The sequence below is a fragment of the Cyrtonyx montezumae genome, unplaced genomic scaffold (genome assembly GCF_038088225.1).
Source record: "Cyrtonyx montezumae isolate F1298 unplaced genomic scaffold, pur_monq_1.0 scaffold_16, whole genome shotgun sequence".
Lineage (NCBI taxonomy): Eukaryota > Metazoa > Chordata > Aves > Galliformes > Odontophoridae > Cyrtonyx > Cyrtonyx montezumae.
Window position 1 is genome coordinate 8,198,439 of NW_027071892.1, and position 17,713 is coordinate 8,216,151.

At 42.2% G+C, this 17,713-nt stretch overlaps 2 protein-coding genes across 3 annotated transcripts in view; both read right to left on the minus strand.

The window, feature by feature from the left end:
* Nucleotides 1–17,713, minus strand: part of UNKL (unk like zinc finger) — a 129,435-nt gene that overhangs the window by 3,900 nt on the left and 107,822 nt on the right.
* NDE1 (nudE neurodevelopment protein 1) lies at nucleotides 690–10,312 on the minus strand. Of its 2 annotated transcripts, none has more exons than XM_065732638.1 (8): nucleotides 9,921–10,312; nucleotides 9,397–9,550; nucleotides 6,165–6,313; nucleotides 5,704–5,840; nucleotides 5,009–5,188; nucleotides 3,842–3,933; nucleotides 2,856–2,960; nucleotides 690–1,954 (listed from the first exon to the last, which is right to left on the minus strand). In XM_065732638.1, exons 1-8 carry the CDS (start codon nucleotides 10,004–10,006, stop codon nucleotides 1,874–1,876), a joined length of 984 nt encoding a protein of 327 aa, XP_065588710.1. In that variant the 5' UTR covers nucleotides 10,007–10,312; the 3' UTR covers nucleotides 690–1,873. The 2 variants fall into 2 exon arrangements, with proteins under 2 accessions (XP_065588710.1, XP_065588709.1); XM_065732637.1 differs by having other exon boundaries at nucleotides 2,824–2,960; nucleotides 9,921–10,311.

Sequence of the window (17,713 nt, forward strand, 5' to 3'; positions counted from 1 at the left end):
AGTGGACACACTGAGGCAGTAGAGAACCACATACTGCAAAGTCAGGAAGATTTGCTGTGAGTACAGAGAGTTTCCATGATGTCTTGCATTGTACTGCAGAAAATGTTAGCAGTGTGACCACTGGAAGAGCAAATCGTGCATCATCCTGCCCACTGATGATCACTTTCTAAAACTAATAATTATTCCACAAGGCAGAATGATCATGAATGTGACAACTTTAGAGCAGAAACCATTTAGCCAGCAGAATCAGATCCCCAAATTTCTTTTTTTGAGTAAACAGAAAAGGAAGAGCTTAAATAAGAATACATTCAGAGTGATTAAGATGACAAGCTGGTGAGGGTATGAAAGCTTTTCACTGTATAGTAGCTCATGCTTTAGTTCCTTTCAGGTAAGAAAAAAGTGCCAACTCAGTGTGACAGAAGAGGACAAAAATACTTAAACAGATTACAGCCTCAGTTCAAGATTTTAAGAGAGATTTTAACACTGGACACTGTGAAAATCCTAAAGGCATAATTAGCTATTGCAGCAACATTCCCATCAGAACAAGAACAAAATGCAGGAAAATCCACATATAATTTCAGCAAACAATGTCTCTTCAGGGTTTGTTGATAAGAAACAGCAAAGAAACTGATGATAAATACTTATGTGGTAAGCACAACTGGCGAAAAGAAAAATTCAAAGTGAATAACTAGCATTCAAAATAAGCTTTATTCTGCTCCCCAGTTAAGCCAACTTTGTAGATGGCTTGAATAATGGGAACAGACTGTGTTTATTTTCTATTTCAGAGAAATAGATGCATCAATAGTTATTTTCACATCATTAAAAAAAAAAAACAAGTCATGTAAATTTTGTCATGTAAATTTCTCCCTCTCTCACCAAATATAAAAATGTTTACCCATTGTTGTTTTTGCAAGTACAAGCTTTTCTAATGTGTATTAATACTGCAAGTGTACTTACTCCATTTAAAAAAATGTAGTGTATTTCTGTAGGGGAAACACTCCAACTTAAAAAAAAATAATTCACTATTCTGACATACTTGGCTAGCAGAAAGGATTCTCAAGCTAAAAGCATTGCTAAATTAGTAACAGCCAAAAACATTCCCATTAAAAAGAAACAAAGATAAAACAAGTTTAATTCATAAATACCCAAGGCACATTAATAAAGGGAAGTTTGGAAAGTAGTAAAACCCACTTGTTAATATGTTAGAACTAGAAAATTGTTCAACAGCCAGGTTTTATGGGTCAAAATACAGCAAAAGAGTATCTATAGGCTAATCCAGGGCAAAGTTCTCTACCTTCTGGGATCTCCCAAGTACCCCAAGTATTAAGCATTCCTCACCTTTTAACTATTATCTGTTCTTAAAGGTAAATTATTGCTTACAAAGCTTCACCACTATGCAGAAATTTGTGTAGTGAGATTCTGACCAGAAAGCAATCCTACTAAGAACGGAGCAGCTTCCCCACAGAAATGCACCTGTCTCTACCTAAAACCACTCCTCTAACTTTGGTGACAGCACTAGAAAGCCAGAACATTATAGGTGATCATTAACACCAAAAGCTATAACCTAAAGCACTGGTAACCTACCGTAGGTAAAGGGACAGTAACTTTAACTGGCAGTGTCAAAGCAGGAGTTATTCACAGCAATGAATATGGGAAGCAATTTTATGTCCTGTGCTGCTAGGCAACTTCGTTTCATCATACTGCCCACACAACTCAGCAGAGAAGCTGGGAGGGCAAAGCCGTAAGATGTCATTGTCAATAGTGGCTTCTTTTTCATGCCTCACCTACCCTTACACTTCTGTTTGGTTGCCTATTGATGTTCTCTTTAAAGTTATATGACAATGATTTTATTTTTCCTTTTTATAGCAGCATTTTAACAACACTTTGTGAAGGATGGCTCATTGGTCCAGGAATACTTGAAGTCCTCATTCCAAACTCCAGACGTTTCACCAACCTGCAAATACAAAGCAGGATTTAGGGCATTTCTTGCGCAGTTTTACCATCTCAATCACAGTATCAGGTCATTTACAAGAACGCAACACTAAGCAGGAGAAACCAACAGATTAAAAAAAAAAAGTACCCTGGGTATCAAGTGAACTTGTTACTTAGCGAGGCTAAGTTACCACTGTAAAACAAGGTTCTATTTCCATGAGTAGTGAGAAACTAGATTTTACAGGTTAGAATTTCAGTTCTTATGTTATTATTGTAATAGATGTGTAATCTCTATGGATCTATTAATCTAATCAAGTAATAGGAATATACATTTAGGAATATGCAAATATATGGCCCTTGAGGCTCTCTTGTAGGTTTCTCCCCAGGCTGCAATACCAAGTAGTATATGGAACATTCTTTCCACATGACAACTTAGGGCAGGTGCTAACAGGACAAACCAGTGTTCCCAGATCATTGGTCTGGCTGAATAGTTACATCTGGTGTAGGGAACCTGTGCAGGGGGGTTGGACTCAATGATCTCTAGAGGTCCCTTCCAACTCCTATGATTCTGTCAAAATGGTGCAGTGATGACTCAGCAAAAGAACAAAGCATAAACCAAACTAGCCAATAAGCATGAGCTTATTCTGTTGTACTTGCTCACATTTAAACACTGGATTTATTATAAGGTGTTATAATTGCTTTGAATTTGAACTTGATCACAGGTAGTCTTCAGATTTCAACAGCTAGTTATTATCAATCTTGAATAACTAAATTTCCTACCTTCTGGAAACAGACCAGTCTCTATCAAAACAAAAAATGAACAAGAAATAGAGCAGCACTAAGTCAAAGAGTACCAAGTACTAAGACAAAACAGCTGAGAACAGCACTAACCCTGTATCACAAAAAGGCTGATGAGGACTCACACGTGTTTCAAGGACATCTCTGTTCATGTACATGGACACAGTAGTTCTGTTTGGAGACTGGTCATACACAAAGTTTCGGCAGGAAGCAAGTTTGGACTCCAAAGCCTGAGGTAAACATAGGTAATGTAAAATGTCACAAGATGTCATTTTGACATACAAAAATGGCATTGAGTATGGATTTTTTTTAGTCTGCTTTAAAATTAGTTGTCTAGCAGAGGAACCTCCAGATTCTTGACACCAATGCTATATACGTATATATTTAATTTCATTAAATGCTCATCTGAACTATTTGCTTCCCTGAACTTACATTAGGTTGTGTGTACTGGGTGGTACACCAGAGCCACAGATACCGTACTCCCTACCACATGCTCCTTTCCCAGATGGTTCCACCTGCACTGCTAGGATAATTTTCTGCTCGATTAGTTCTGCAAGTCAACCCATATGAAAGCTTGTGCCAACACAGCAAGCACTGGATCATGAATGAAAAGACAGGAGGAAATTATGTGATAACTTTCCCATCATCAGCACTATCTTAAATGTCAAACTACACAGCATCAACTCATCAAGGCAGTAGGTACTACTTAAAAACACAACTGGAGTATTAACGAAAACTTCATCAAAAGCCACTGGACAGCAGGCTAAGCTTGCTTTCTTCTCTGCCCTCCAACTGAACAGATTCACTCATCATTCACTCATGCCAGTCTGCCTTCTTTTCTGCACATATTCTTTCAGAAGTTTGGAGAGAAAAAGAGATCATGACTCCATACATGTAAAATGTTTCAGAAAAGCAGAGATAGGTCTTATATTTGTTTGAGGGTTGTTCAGAAACGTACAGAATCAAAACCAAATTTCAAGGCCACACTTGCTAACTTGCTTGCTGAGATAGTCTTCCCAGTCTCTGAGTAGCAGCACAGATAATCAATCCTGGCTACAGTATCAGACAGCTCTTCCTTTCCAAGATCTTTGGCTACCAAGTAAACACTTACCCCTACTTTTCTCAGCAAGTCTCCCACAATGTTCAGCGCAGATATTCTGGCAGCTGGTGTGAGAGGGGTTGCACTGTAACTGTCCTCAAAGCCTACAGGGCGGGTTAAATACATTACCCGTTATTTAAAAACAAACAAAGAAACAAACAGAAAATCTATTTGACACAATCAGAAGACTGGCTGGCATATCAAGGAGATGAAACATTAGTATCTTCACCTTTGTGTATCTGACCTTCAAATACTTCACCTCCACTAAAAATATGAAGCACTGACTCCCCAAGATAGCTCAAGTTACTAAGTCCTAAAACGAAGTCTCTAAACATGCCATGGTTTATATTTCTACCAATCTGTTCTACCAGCCTACTTTGCATCTTTATTACTGCAGCAGCACCAGAGATGTGTTCTCAGAGAAGGCCATCATCTCATTTTACAAGAAATCTTTCAATCCTTTTTTTGAGGAAGTGCAAGTTCTCTCCCACAGAACAGTTTTAGGTTAAAAGAACCAAATCATACAATCAAACTTCGTAGGTGCTCAACTGTAATATTCAGTCACCAGCATGTGACAGTAAATTCCTTGTTGTAATCTCTGATACACAGCTACCCAAGTTTCTGACTTTAAGTACAATGGAGATTGGAGTTAGTGTTGGAATATTTTTTTTTAATGAGCACTGAGTATTTCAGTAACTGATTCTATTGGCACAAAAGCAGAGACAGTCATTTAGTAAGGCTAGCTAGGATGACATGTCAGTGTCCTGCTGTTCCAGAGTAAAAGGAAGACTTCTCTCAAAGCACCTATACTCATAGAGAAGCCTTTTCAATCAACAGAAATGTGGCATCAAAGATAAAGCAGAAGTTTTTAAAATCTTTTCCCTAAATTAGCTCAGTGTCTCTGGGACAGTTGTGAACAAATAATCAAGTCCTAATAGCTCATTTAGTCCCTTAAAATTATTATTAAGGGACAATTCACATCAAATGGAAATTAATAGTTTATGAATAAACTTCCAAACTTACTGTCAGTGAATACTGAGATCATGGTGACTGGATTTAGGTGGATTTAACTGAAATGCTCAGCTCTGCTCCTATCTTCCCATTCCTATTGTAGCCAGAATCTACAGTGAAAACAAGGGTATGACATAGTATTGCTGTGCTTGTTTCCCTGTCACACACCTCTCCTAAATGTTGCAGGGGTGGGTATGTTGACATTAGGTGCTCGGTGCACGGAAGGAGTTGAAGGCAAAGATAAGGATGCTTGAACCGCAGTATCTGTTCTTTCTGTTTCCAGAGTAGTTCGCATTGGTGTTTTGGGTTTCTCCTGTTTCTGCTGCACTGCAAGCTCTTGCCGTAGATCTGTGAGTGAAGCAACACGAAGTCTTTAGAATCAGTAGTCACTAAGATAAAAAGCATTTGAGAGAGTTCATTTTGCTCACAGGATCATTTTCTCATCCAGTCTTACTGACATATCAAGGAACTAGGACATGAGATTATTCAAAACTAACTGGAAGCCAGAATAGTAAAATAGGCAGGCTTTGACTATCAGTGTTTCATTGACTCTACTTGCCAAAGTCCAGGAAACAGAGGTTAATAGTTGCTAAAGAGGACCTTCACAGGTTACAGGAAGTCAAAGCACATGCTCTAGCTGGACTGGCTCTTAACACCTCAAGTCCCCAAAGCATCACTACAGATTAGAAGACTAAAACAGATTCTAGCTCTAGTTCAAGTTCAAGGACTGAGATGGACAGACATGAAGCTTCACCGCTTCAGATGGCAGATTTAGAAGACAGAAATGTAAAAGTCAAACTCTTATATAAGAAGAGTGGAGTGAACAAGTACAGGAGAGGAGAACAGGAAATCCACTGTCTAACCTCTAGCTTCATCTTTCAGACGTTGCACAGACTCCAGAAGGTTTTCCTTCTCATCCAACTCACTCTCCAGAAAAGCATTTCTTTCAATGGCCTGATTTAGACGCTGCTCAAAATCTTCAAGAGACATTATAGTGGCTCTAAAAGAGAATATACAAGATTTTATTATCAGGAATGTAGGAACTCCCTCTCTCATAATAGAAGGTAAGATATCTTGGGTTAGGATTATTCTTTTATTTTCTTTAATTTTAGTTTTTTGAATATGAAATAGTGCAGTGGAAATAATGGAAGGGAAAAAAAATCTCAAATTTAATTTTTCTTGAACACCTTCATCACAATCACCAACTAGGTAGGCAGGTAGTTCAGAGTGGCAGCGCTAAAAACACAACATTACAGACTACTTAGAGCCACATATTTGCAAGACAGAACCAAAGTGAGAAAAGAAAACATAAAAGCCTGGTCACCTTTTCGCTCTTTCCAAGTCATCATTTGCTTGTTCAAGCTCCCGAATGTATTTCTGAAGTTGATCTTTAATAGCTTTTGTCTGTGCCAAGTCATCTTCCAGTGCAGAGATTTGCCTATACCCTTCTGAATGCTGCATTTCAACCTTTTCCTAGTCAAGGACAAACAAAATGCATATCATGGACTTGGTATTGTCTTAGTCCTTTTAAAGGAAAAAAAAAAAAAAGAGACCCTGTGAAGTACTTAGAGAATTATCAGCTTACATGCAGTGAAATATCAACAAAGCCAATTGTTCACATATTTCTGGGCTGCCAATAGACAAGAGTTCTTCTTACAACTCTTTATCAAAGGACGGTGCTGGGTTCCTGATATCCACAGCAGAGCTGTTCTATGCTCTCAGACAGCTCTCCCTTGTGCTTCCCCACCTCTCCTCCATCTACAAAGAATCGTACTCTTACTCACAGGTAACTTCTACCTTTTTCTGAGAAAAGGGATTAAAAAACTGCTGGTTTGTTTACTTGTGTAATTCCCCACTCAAGACAAAAACAGTATGCCTGGGTCCCACCCCGTACAGGTAGGTATCTCAACAGGCAAAGGACACAAAGCTCCAGAGCTAGGAGCAGTATCATAGCATACTGCAATCTGGAAGTTGTTTTATTATTTTAAAAACAAAAATAGAAAATAGGGACAGCTGACAAGGGACAGCTTGAAACAACTCGCTGTTTCAAGACATAGGTGACAACCATAACACAGAGGCCCAAGAACTAGCACCTCCTTGAGCAGTAACACCAAGTACTGCCACAGAGAGAATCTACAGGACCTGTGAGGCAAATATACTGGTTAGAGCAGGATTATCTTCCAAAGGCTGTAAGCTTGCCACCTTCTCTACCTGATACTGTAGAATGGGATGAACATCTGATGAACTGACATCCTGGAGTGAGGTGTACAAGACTAATTTCTGAGCCTTGGAAGCTCTAGCAATTAATAAAGCAGTACGTGAGAAAGAAGTCACTTATTTTCAACTTTAAGAAAGAGCCAAGAAATACTTAGGGAACTAAGCAACAAGAAAGACACCCAAGCACAATGCTTACATACTGCTAAGGGAACCCAGCAGGATTCTTCAATGCTGCTGTGGTTGTATTAACCCAAAGCACATTCAGAGCTCTTGATTATAAAACATTTCAGGTGTAGTTATGCAACACTTCAGACATGAACCTAGAACAAACTGTCTACCTTTACAGCATACATAATGGTATATTTAGAAAAAATACCAGCGGGGGAAGAAGGCTGGACTATACCAACACAGTTCTCTAGTCATCATTTCCAGACATGGTTAGCATCACGTGACAGCAAAAGCATCACACTCCATCACCTTGCTACTGGATCACTTTAACATGCCAGAGACTTTTTTGAAGCCTCAAGATTGCTAGATAAATAGCATTCCTGACATTCTTCTCTGTTTAGAATTTAACACACTTGAAGTCACTGAAAGCAAATTCACATTCTGGAACATGAAAACAATGGCACATAGCCTAACACAACTGATAATCTGAATAGAGTTGTTTTAGTGCATAAAACACACAGATAAGGAGGAAGGAAAGAGAAACACATTCTGACTTTATTAATTCCTACTTATTTACAGTGTGGTGACACACTGCTATAATTCCTGATCCCTGAAAGCATAGGTGCCTGTTGATTTAAGAGCCCCCATAAGCTCTAAGAAGCAGATTACTTTGTGCTAGCTTTTCAACACTCTAAATATGCCTTACAAAGTATTATTTCCATTTATACTTAAGGTAGCCTGAACTACAGCAGCTGAGGAGTAGCAAGCACTCACATCAAGCTGATAAACTTAAAGGTTCAAATTGTGCAGGCCTTACAAAGTTCACTAGTGTTAACCTAGATGTACATGCCAACCCTTGATGGGTTCAGTTAACACTGCTGCTCAATAGCTTCATGAGTTTAACGCTTTGCTCTTGAATTGATTCAAATAAAAGACCAGAACTGCAAGGTTTGACCCTTTGTTTTCAGCCAATTGCAATAAACTATCAGCTGATCTGACCATCAATGGAGCCTCTGTTCCTTCACCACAGGCTGTTACCGCAATCTTCAGGCTGCATGAATAACCAATTGTTAAAAAGATCATTTCAAGCAGAAGATGTTTTTATATACTTATCTACTATGAAAATTAAGTAAGGTTTTTTGAAACACTCGCTCTCCATATTTCAGAAGTTTTATGTCAATTCCTACTATTTCCATTCCCTACTGCTTCAGCTCATTCATTGCCCTTTTCTCTCAGTTCTTATATAAGAACAAAACAATCTATGCTCTCCTTAATCAAATGAACTGCAAGTTTTTGTTGAACTGATAGGCCTTCTTACTCATCAGCTTCCATGGGTTTATGTGGCTATGGGGAAAAGAGTAGGCCAATACTCCATATAGTAAGCAAAGCATTTAATATTGCTATGCCACTAATACAGCAAGAACAAAGATCAGTGTGATAGAAGAAATAGTTATGGAGCTATTTGTTATGTCACTCTGGTACGATGTTCCATCCCAATATGTTCATATCCCTTACATTATGTCAGGGAAATTAATGCTTTTCAGCCATTTCTCACCTCCAAGGAGGATCAACTGTAAACGGGATAAATTGTTGCCCCATTTCCATTAGAGATAGATTCATCAACAAAATCAGGAATCAAATTTTCATTTATCTCAGTACTAGGTGTTACCCACTGGCTGCTGCTTATCTGGAACACCAGACAACAGCTACACAAGCATGCAAAAAGCATTTAAAACAACTAAGTTCTACACAGCACAACAACACAGCAGGAATGTTTGCATTTTATTTGTTCTATAATATCTGTTTACACAATGCAGACAGCAAGAAAGCCATATACAAAAGCACTCAGTAGATAGAAGAAACAGAACATCAGCTCTGTTGAGCTCATGTTTACTCTCCACTCTGCCACAAACAATTTTCTCCTGTTTCAAATCCATCTTGAAACACAGCCACAACTTGTTAATAGGGGTTCAGGAACAATAATGAGATATTTCAAACTCTTCAAAGCAAATTACAGATTGATGTTTCGTAATTTTTCAAAGATATTTTCTGCTGCTCAATTTCTTCGTAATGCTGAACTCTTCCATCCACAAGGCAAGCTGAATCTGCACACACTTGTCTCATTCACCTTCACACAGTGCATAGCTACTGTACACATCACCCACTCTTACCTTAAGAGACTCCAGTTCCATTCGTAAACGATTGTTTTCTGAAAGAAGGTCTCTGTTTCTGGACTCTGTTTGCTGCAGCTGAGTTTCCAGTTCAGCTTCATATTCTCGGCTCCCTTCTTGGAATTCACGCAGTTCCTCCTGTGTATTCTCAGCACTAGAACACAGTTCCAGCAACAGAATTCACCTTAATGAATCAAAACAATCTCTTGTATGCTAGAGGAGGAAAATACTACTTGCTAGCACAGAAAGCTCTATGCACCTCTCCAACACACACAGTCCGACTCAAACCAGAGCAGGGATCAAAAGCAGCAGTGTCGTGGCTGCACTAATTCACTGCTCAAATAAGCAAGAAGGAATCTGGGTGAAGTTTATGCTGAAACCTGTGGTACTACATTGTAACTACTGCCGCTAAAGATAGTGCCACACAGGGAGGTAAACTCAAGGTAGCTCAGCTATTTGTGTCTTGCCATGCACCGCCTATACATCCTATCAAACAGCTTCAAGAAATGAAACCACTGCCTTACCATTGCTTGTACTTCATAGCCAACTCTTTCCAGTATCTGGTTTCCTCTTCCACTGAGCTGAAGTGACATTCTTCTGAGTCTTCCATAGCAAGTCCACAAAGTTTAAAACTCCTGTTTCATTTTTTTCCCCTGGAAAATTAAAGGATCAAGCACTAAGAGCTAATGCAGTGAGTTAACTCTATTTTTCATTGTACAGTGGCACACCACTTCTCCCAGGAATGCAGTGAATGTCTGGAGACCAAACTAAAGACCAGCCTCAACAGTACTCCAGTGGACACAATAAAAAAGTGAATATCTCTACTGAATCATCATGTTCTTTTTCTCCAGGTCTCCCAAGGTTGCCGTAGACATCACCCACAGCAAGCATCTTCCCTCTGACTACAAAGCACAGAGGGTCAAATGTCAAACTTCAGCTACAGCTGTGCAGATGCACACAGAACACAGGAGAAAAAGATCTCAGACACACCAAGAGCCATAGAGAAACACTGAACAAGAAACTCCAGGGAGACACAAAGAAGGTACTCAGGATTCTAGCTTCCTGTGTTAACGCTTCCAGGAGCACCTAAGCTTTTTATGGATGTCCCTGCTGAATACAAGAGAAAAAAAATTCTCACTACTCAAAACCACTTGACTTAAAACCTGAAATATCACAATCCAGATATGGTTGATGGGTACAACATATCTGAATACCTCAGAGAGCCATGGGAGAAAGGAATTCCAGAAACTCCTAAGGAAAAGATAAGAGCTCCACAGAGGTTCTAGTGGGATAGCATCTGGTTGGACTAGATGTGCAGACAGATTGCAGCAACCCAGTGAGCAATCCAGACCAGCCAGGAGTCCTTGTGCAAGCATAAGCACAGGCACATGTCATAGTTACAAAAAGGAGTGACTCACACAAGAGCCATGTGGAAATCAAGCACTTTAAGTTGGTAACTCCTGCTTGAAGACTTAAGTAGACGCTATAATCAAATGCCTTCTGATGCACATAATGCATTCTAATAAACTGGCAACTAGCAAGTATCATTTTATATGAGGCAGTCTTGACAATGGAAAAGTATCGGTCCTGAAGCTCTTGATAATCTGCCATGGGCAGCCCTAAGTGAGGCAAAGATTCCACAGGCATTACGAATCTAATGGAAACCTCAACAAATTAAGGACAGGAAGCCAAAGAGTTAATGGCAATGGCAGTTGTCTGAACTATATCACTGAAATCTAAGGATTGAAGAAAGAGTTATTGCAGCTAATTCTACACCAATGGGAAAAAAATAATGTCATAACCCATATTCATACTTCCCTCTCTGCAAAACCACCAGGTTCAAACAGCCAACTATCTGGTACCCCTCCCAAAAAAAGTTTAACTTTTGCTCACCTCTACTACAGAATACAGCATCAAGTACTCACAGCAGTCTGGTGATCAAAAATCCAATTCTTACATATCCAAGCAGAGGAAAGCACAAGTCATTTCACAGCTCATGATTTTTTCAGGAGGTTTATAAGCAAAAAGTGGCTCTCTCAGCCAAGTGAGCTGGGTCCACACACCTCGATTACAGCATCAGCTCCCTTCTCATAGATGCCCCACTATTCAGAATGGGAGCTAAAGGTGAGAAGTTAATGAATTTCAGTTTTAAAACTCAGTTTTTTAGCACGACACACTGGTTAGACAGAGCTAAATCTCTTCTTTCTAACAAATGAAGAGCTTTCCAGCAAAAAGTTTCATGGCTGCTGCTCCTTCTACATATTTCAGAACAACATGCTGCGGGGGGGTGGGGGGAAGGATTTGAGAAGAAAATGAGTGTGTAGGGAGTATTCCAAAGAGTATCCTTGCCTTTTATGAAGAAAAGCAAGACCAAGCACAATTAACATTCCTTAGCTAGAACAGTTCACTATTAAATCTGTTCTATTTTTAAGTGAGCTGAAAGAGTGCTTTTGATGTTAATGAGAATCTAACATTTAAGGCACTGCAGACACACACCAGACACTGAGAAACGTGTGAAGATGATATTCTTTTTTAAGAATGAGGTACAGGAGGGAGAGTCAGACACAAAGGAGTGATGCAGGTGCAGTGAAAAACCAAGAAGGACTGGTTTCCATTGCTGTGGTCAAACCACAATATAAAAGAGCAAGTCAGATCCCTTTGGATGCTTAATTCTCTCCACTTGTACAACAGGAAATTTCTTCATTTAAAATCAGATTCCACCCAGGATATGCCTGCCATTGTCACATAAACAAAAATACGCTTCAGAAGACTCAAAAAAGGATTTCTTCTGACTTAAGTAAGCACAGTAATAAAACCACTACCTGTGTTGACAGAAAGAAATCAGACATGGTGAAGTAGTGCAAGATAGAGTAAGATTTACTCCTGAAAGCTTTCAAACAACCCTTTGGAACTAAAGGGCCTGTAATCAGCACAGTTACTCTTGGTTTGTACCTGGCTCTCATCTGCCTTTTTACACTACAGTTTGGAAAAAGTGAAAGAATACACTAATTTGCAGCTTACAACACATCACAAACGAAAAGTCTTTAACTGAATCATAAACATTAAGAAGGTCCACAGAACCTGGTAATTTTCAGAGAGGCAGCAACTGATGTGCACAGCATCTTTATAAGTGCGTCCTTCAAAATACATATATACATATATATTAGGGACATCCTCAGGATGTCACCCATTAAGAATACATTGTTTCATGGTTACAACTACTAAAGACTACTTACAACTTAAAATTAATTGTTAAACTGTAAACATATGAAAGACTGGTAGACCTATACTTATTCCACAGAGAGGACACTACAAGACAGAGATTGTTTCACCACCATCCCACGCCACAGGCACATGCTTTTTGCCTGCAACACAGAAAGACAGCCTATTAGTTTTTCTCTCTGTTCACCGTATCCTACCTTATAGGGATATTCAAGTTTATCAGAGATGAAAGATACAAACTGAAAAGTCCAAGTTTTGGGCAAAGTACTAAAGCTCCACTATAAAAAAGGAAAATAAATAAGCCCATTAAAAAGTAACATACATACATCTCTCCTAAAGAGCTATCAGAAAGGGTATGGCCCACCCACCACTGCTACCCCTTTCCACTTGATTTTTAACAGCTTAAAGTCAGCATGTAAACTGACTGGAAAGTAATCAATAAAACCAATTAGGAACTTTTCACAGCACAGACTCACTACAAGAAGAGAAGGATGTGTGTCTGCACGAAGGAGGTGTTAATAATATTCTGTTAAAGACAGGTAAATGTGGAAAAAGCAAGAGAAAGGCTTTTGCTCAGACGCTCCAGCATACACCCACTGACTGCACCTTACTCATTTTCACAAAGCCAGAAAAGACACCTGAGATGCCAGACTTCCTGCGTGCAAGCAGCACAAGTGCTGGTTACAGATATTACAAAACCTCTACATCATACAGGAAGTGGAAGTGTTCAGGGGTGGGGAATAGACTTCTGCAACGAGAAAAACACTTCAACATAATTGTTCCAGGAGGTTACTTTATACAAGTGACATCAGAATTGCATATTTCCTAAACAAAACAAAACAAAAAAAGTCACACAAATAAAACTACACAAGAACCTTCAGTTTGTGAATCAGTGTCCTCAAGATCACAGGGGACTCAACTTATAATCTTTTTCAGTCTCAGAGGAAGGAACATCAAACAATCCCTGCGTACCCTGTATCTTTTTAATAAAGGAACACTTTAGCTCAGTGAATAACGCTGGCAATCTTGAGAGCTCTGCCTGATCGCCAGAGTCAGAGCATACCCTACTTTACTGAAAAAATAAAAGAAAAACTAAGAAAAGCCCGGAGTAAGTTGTTCTCATAAACACAACTGAGCTATCCACGGCAAGAAGAAACGGAGCTTCGTCTCTGACTGTGAAAACAAATCAAAGTCAGCCGGCAGCTCCTGCAAAGCAGCTTTCCCATTGTGCCAAGGGTGTCCTCGCACCGCACGGACCCCTCTCCTTTTGTTCAAGCAGTACAAAAGAGAGCTACCCCGAGAGATACCGAGCAGGGGTCACCCGCGGGCCAGGCGGCCCCGGCCGCGCTCGGGAGCGCCGCAATCGCTGCTCTGCCCACGGCCCTGCTCCGCTTCGCTCCATCTCAAACACGCGTGCCCGATTTCCAAGGACTTTCCGAAGTTCTCACCGAGTCCGGCGACCCCGGTTGCTGGCAGCCGCAGTGCCGGGGCTCCCGGTTCCCACTCCCAGCATGGAACCGGCGCGGAGCTGAACCGAGGGGCTCGCACTCCCCTCAGCGGAGACCACCGAAGCGAAGCGACGGAACCCGACGTGAGGGGATCAAGGGGAGACACAGCCCCATTCCCGCCTACCGTAGGCACCCGGCCGCCACCGCCCCCAAACCGCTCTCACCTCCACACACAGCCCACCAGCTCCGCCTGAGCCGCAGCAATCTCGCACAACCGCCCCGGAGCGACGTTACACATCCTCAGCCAGACCCAGCCGTTCCCGCCACCCCATTGGCTGCTGATCACGTGCCCCGTATCACTCCGCCAATCAGCGACTGGCGCAACGTTTCGGAACTTTTCGCTACTTTCAAACCGGGCCCGGGCAGGTCCCGCCCCGCTGCGCCCCTTCTGCGGAGCCGCGCCTCTCGGCTGGGGCGGTGCCCATCGCGCTTCCACGCTGTTGTCATTTCAGATGTTTATCGTTTTTCCCTGGAAACGCTCTAAAAGTGGAGAAACTTCACGTCTAGACTTGTTCTGTGATTCCCAAGGCACGTTCTTCCGAAAAAGCGGCAGCGATAACAGCCTGTGAACCGCAAGCTCAGCGTTCCGCCATTACATCCTTTTTTATGAACCAGGAATGAGCCCTAGTGACTGCAGCCAGCGACGCAAGGACACAGCACTCTGTGAAACATTACACTGTCTCGTGCGCACTGCACCGCGAGCTCAGCACTCGCAGGCCTCGGGCACCGCAGTGGGAGCCGGGCCAACAGCGGGCAGAGCGAAACCAGGGAGCTGCATTCCAGGGCTGAGCCTCGCGGAGCTCTCCCAAGTGCCCCAGCTGCGTTCCCCGGCAGTACACAAACACCGGTCACTGGGTGCGCCTGCTGTTTGTTTCCTGAGTCAAAGCCAAAGAACACGTGTGTGCAGATAGGCGCTGGCCAACACGTCACTGAGCATCGCTGCACAGCCCGCAGCACGCTGTGCTAACTGCCGGAGCATGGGCACCCAGACATGCGGCCCTGATCACATCTCATTTACTTCAGCGAGGCAACACCCGGCCTGGAGCAGAGCCAGACCTGGCACGACTTGCCCTTACCGATGTGGAAAACTAGGTTACAACCCAGTGATGGATGCTTTTCTGGCCAAACATTTTAAGAAAAACCTATCTAGAGCTATAATAGCTTTGTTTGAAAAGGGTGAGCAAAGCAATTATATTTTCAGGTCAGGTGTTCAACAAATTAATTGTATTTTGAGGTTAGATGTTCAACAGAAGTAAATGGAGACAAATTATTATAAAACTGCTAATAGGAAACTAAATTAAGTAAAAAATTAGTTAATAGCAATTTGCAGTTGTTATTGCTCAAGAATGTTTTCACTGGGTAAGTTACAGAAATTAGACCATGTGCCATCATACTATGTCCCCAGTAATTTTAAAATTCATACACTGCAAGTTTGTCTCCAAGAACTTTGTGAGTGCACAGACGATACCGAAACTATGCCTGAACTCTTCTAATAGTTCTCACCTTGAAATACTGGTAAAGCATAGCAAAATCTCTGAGATTTCAGAGAAAGCTGTTCAGACTCTCATCTGGTTCCAAAACAGCATATTAGACGTTGACAGATGCCAGAGGCTTAGAGGTACTGTTGTACACAAACAAACAATAAATATTAACAGAAAGATTCCATAATTACTGTGGAATAATTACTAGAAGTAACTTGGAAATTAAACTTCTATCAAAGGTAAAGCATTGTTCACACATTAAGGAAAGATACAAAAGCAGAGTGCAGCTGTTATCCAAGAAGCCCTTTCCGTAGGAGTTCCCTAGGCAACCTTAAGTGTTGGCAACATCAGTGGAGACTGATGTGCTGACTCTAAGAGAAGAGCCATGAAGGGCAGAGCGTAGATACAGCAGTCAGGCTCTTTGATACCACTGCTGGGATTGTGAAGCTTAACCATGATGCTTAATATTTCCAAAAAATAACCCTATGGTGCACAATCTTAACAGATACATTTAAATGGAGTGAAATCAAAAGATAACTTAAATAGTTGATGAATAACAGTAAATAACACAGTGATGTTGGCAGTTGCTCTGCATCAGTTGCCTCAACAATTGGTTGTTGGTGGTAAGTATAAACCTTGCTAGCAAAAGGGGGGACTTCAAGGATATCAAATAGATCATGAACCAGCAGATCACAGATCTAATCACAGCACTTTATTGCTGTGTAGCTCATTGCTATCTACAATGCACAACATATACAATAAGCTGTAGTTCATTGGCTGGAACGTTCATTAGCAGAAGTCAGAGCAGGAGGTTGGCTTTGCTGCAAAACTTGAGTAACTGAACACAGAACCATGAGCTTTATGGCTGGAACAGGATCTGATCACCACTTGTCATCACAGACTACTCATGTTTTTGAGAATTACTGACACTTACAACAGGATGCAACAAACATATTAGAGCTCCAGGTAGAAACAAAGTCACTGAAGAGGAAGCATTAAACATCAGTGAAAGCTAAATCTGCACGGGTAAAGATGGTACACAATTCTCTTGCAGCCTCTAAAACTGGATTTACATATGCTTAAGAATGGAAGAGATTCTCACTACTTTAAAACCCTTTTGAAACCTTGAAGCGACAAACTCATGAAGTGGTCAGATGCTTGTTACCAACAGCGCTTTGTTCAGCAAACCAAAATCTAATACAGCAGAATACGAGCACTGTCACTTGTAACTTTGCTGCTGGCTGCAACCCATTAGGTAAAAGTGAAGGTAAACGACTTTGCAAATATCACAATGTCACTTGCAAGCCAAGGGCAGGGCCATCCGCACCCGCTCCCTCCCGGAGAGGTTCGGCTCTCTGCATGCCAAGAAGCAAATCCCGGCTACGACGACTGACACCAGGCCCGGTCTTCCGAGAAAGCCGCTTCGCCGTGCGGTAACTCCGGCACCCCCGGCCCGCAGCCCCTCCCCCCCCTCCCTTCGCTCGCAGCGCTGCGTAAAAGCCGCCGCCGCCACACCCCGGCCTGGTGGGGAGGAGGGAGTGGGGTGTTACGACGGTTGTTTGCACGACAGCGGGCTATTTTCCGGCTCTCGGCGGCGCTTGACGGCAGAAGGAGCAGCGACGGGGGAGGGAGGACAACAAAGGGGTGTGAGGGAGGCGGTGGAATGTGAGGGGCAGCGGCGCCGGGGGCGGCTCAGGTGAGGTGAGGGGAGCACGGGGTTGGGGGGGGCGAAGCGGACGGGCTGTGCCGCTCCCGTTCGGCCGGGGCTGCTCCCTCCGCAGGGGAGGCCCTGCGGAACGCTGCGGCCCGGAGCTGCCCGCTCTCCTCACGAATTGCAGCCGCCATCGCCGAGGGGGACCGTCCAACTTCCCCGCCGGGAGCTGCCTGCGGGCGGGAAGCGGCCGTTTGCCCCTTAGTGCCGTGGGCTGTGCCTTCCTCTAGGGAGCGGGCAGCGGTCGGGGTTCAGTGTCGCCCCCTGGGCTGGCAGCTGCGGGTCGCGAGGGCAATGCACGGCCTCAGGGAGCTCGCCTGGCTCCCGCCTGTTTACTTGTATATCTTTACGCTTTAATTCGTAAGCAGAGCGGCCTTCTTAGGTATTACCAGACT

Coding starts and splice junctions, on each gene's coding strand:
- NDE1 (XM_065732637.1), bottom strand. CDS start 10,006: ATGGAAGACTCAGAAGAATGTCACTTCAGCTCAGTGGAAGAGGAAACC. Junction 5,189..5,703: donor TCTGAAAGATGAAGCTAGAG/GTTAGACAGTGG, acceptor CTTCACTCACAG/ATCTACGGCAAGAGCTTGCA. Junction 2,961..3,841: donor ACTTGCTGAGAAAAGTAGGG/GTAAGTGTTTAC, acceptor TGTTTACCTCAG/GCTTTGGAGTCCAAACTTGC.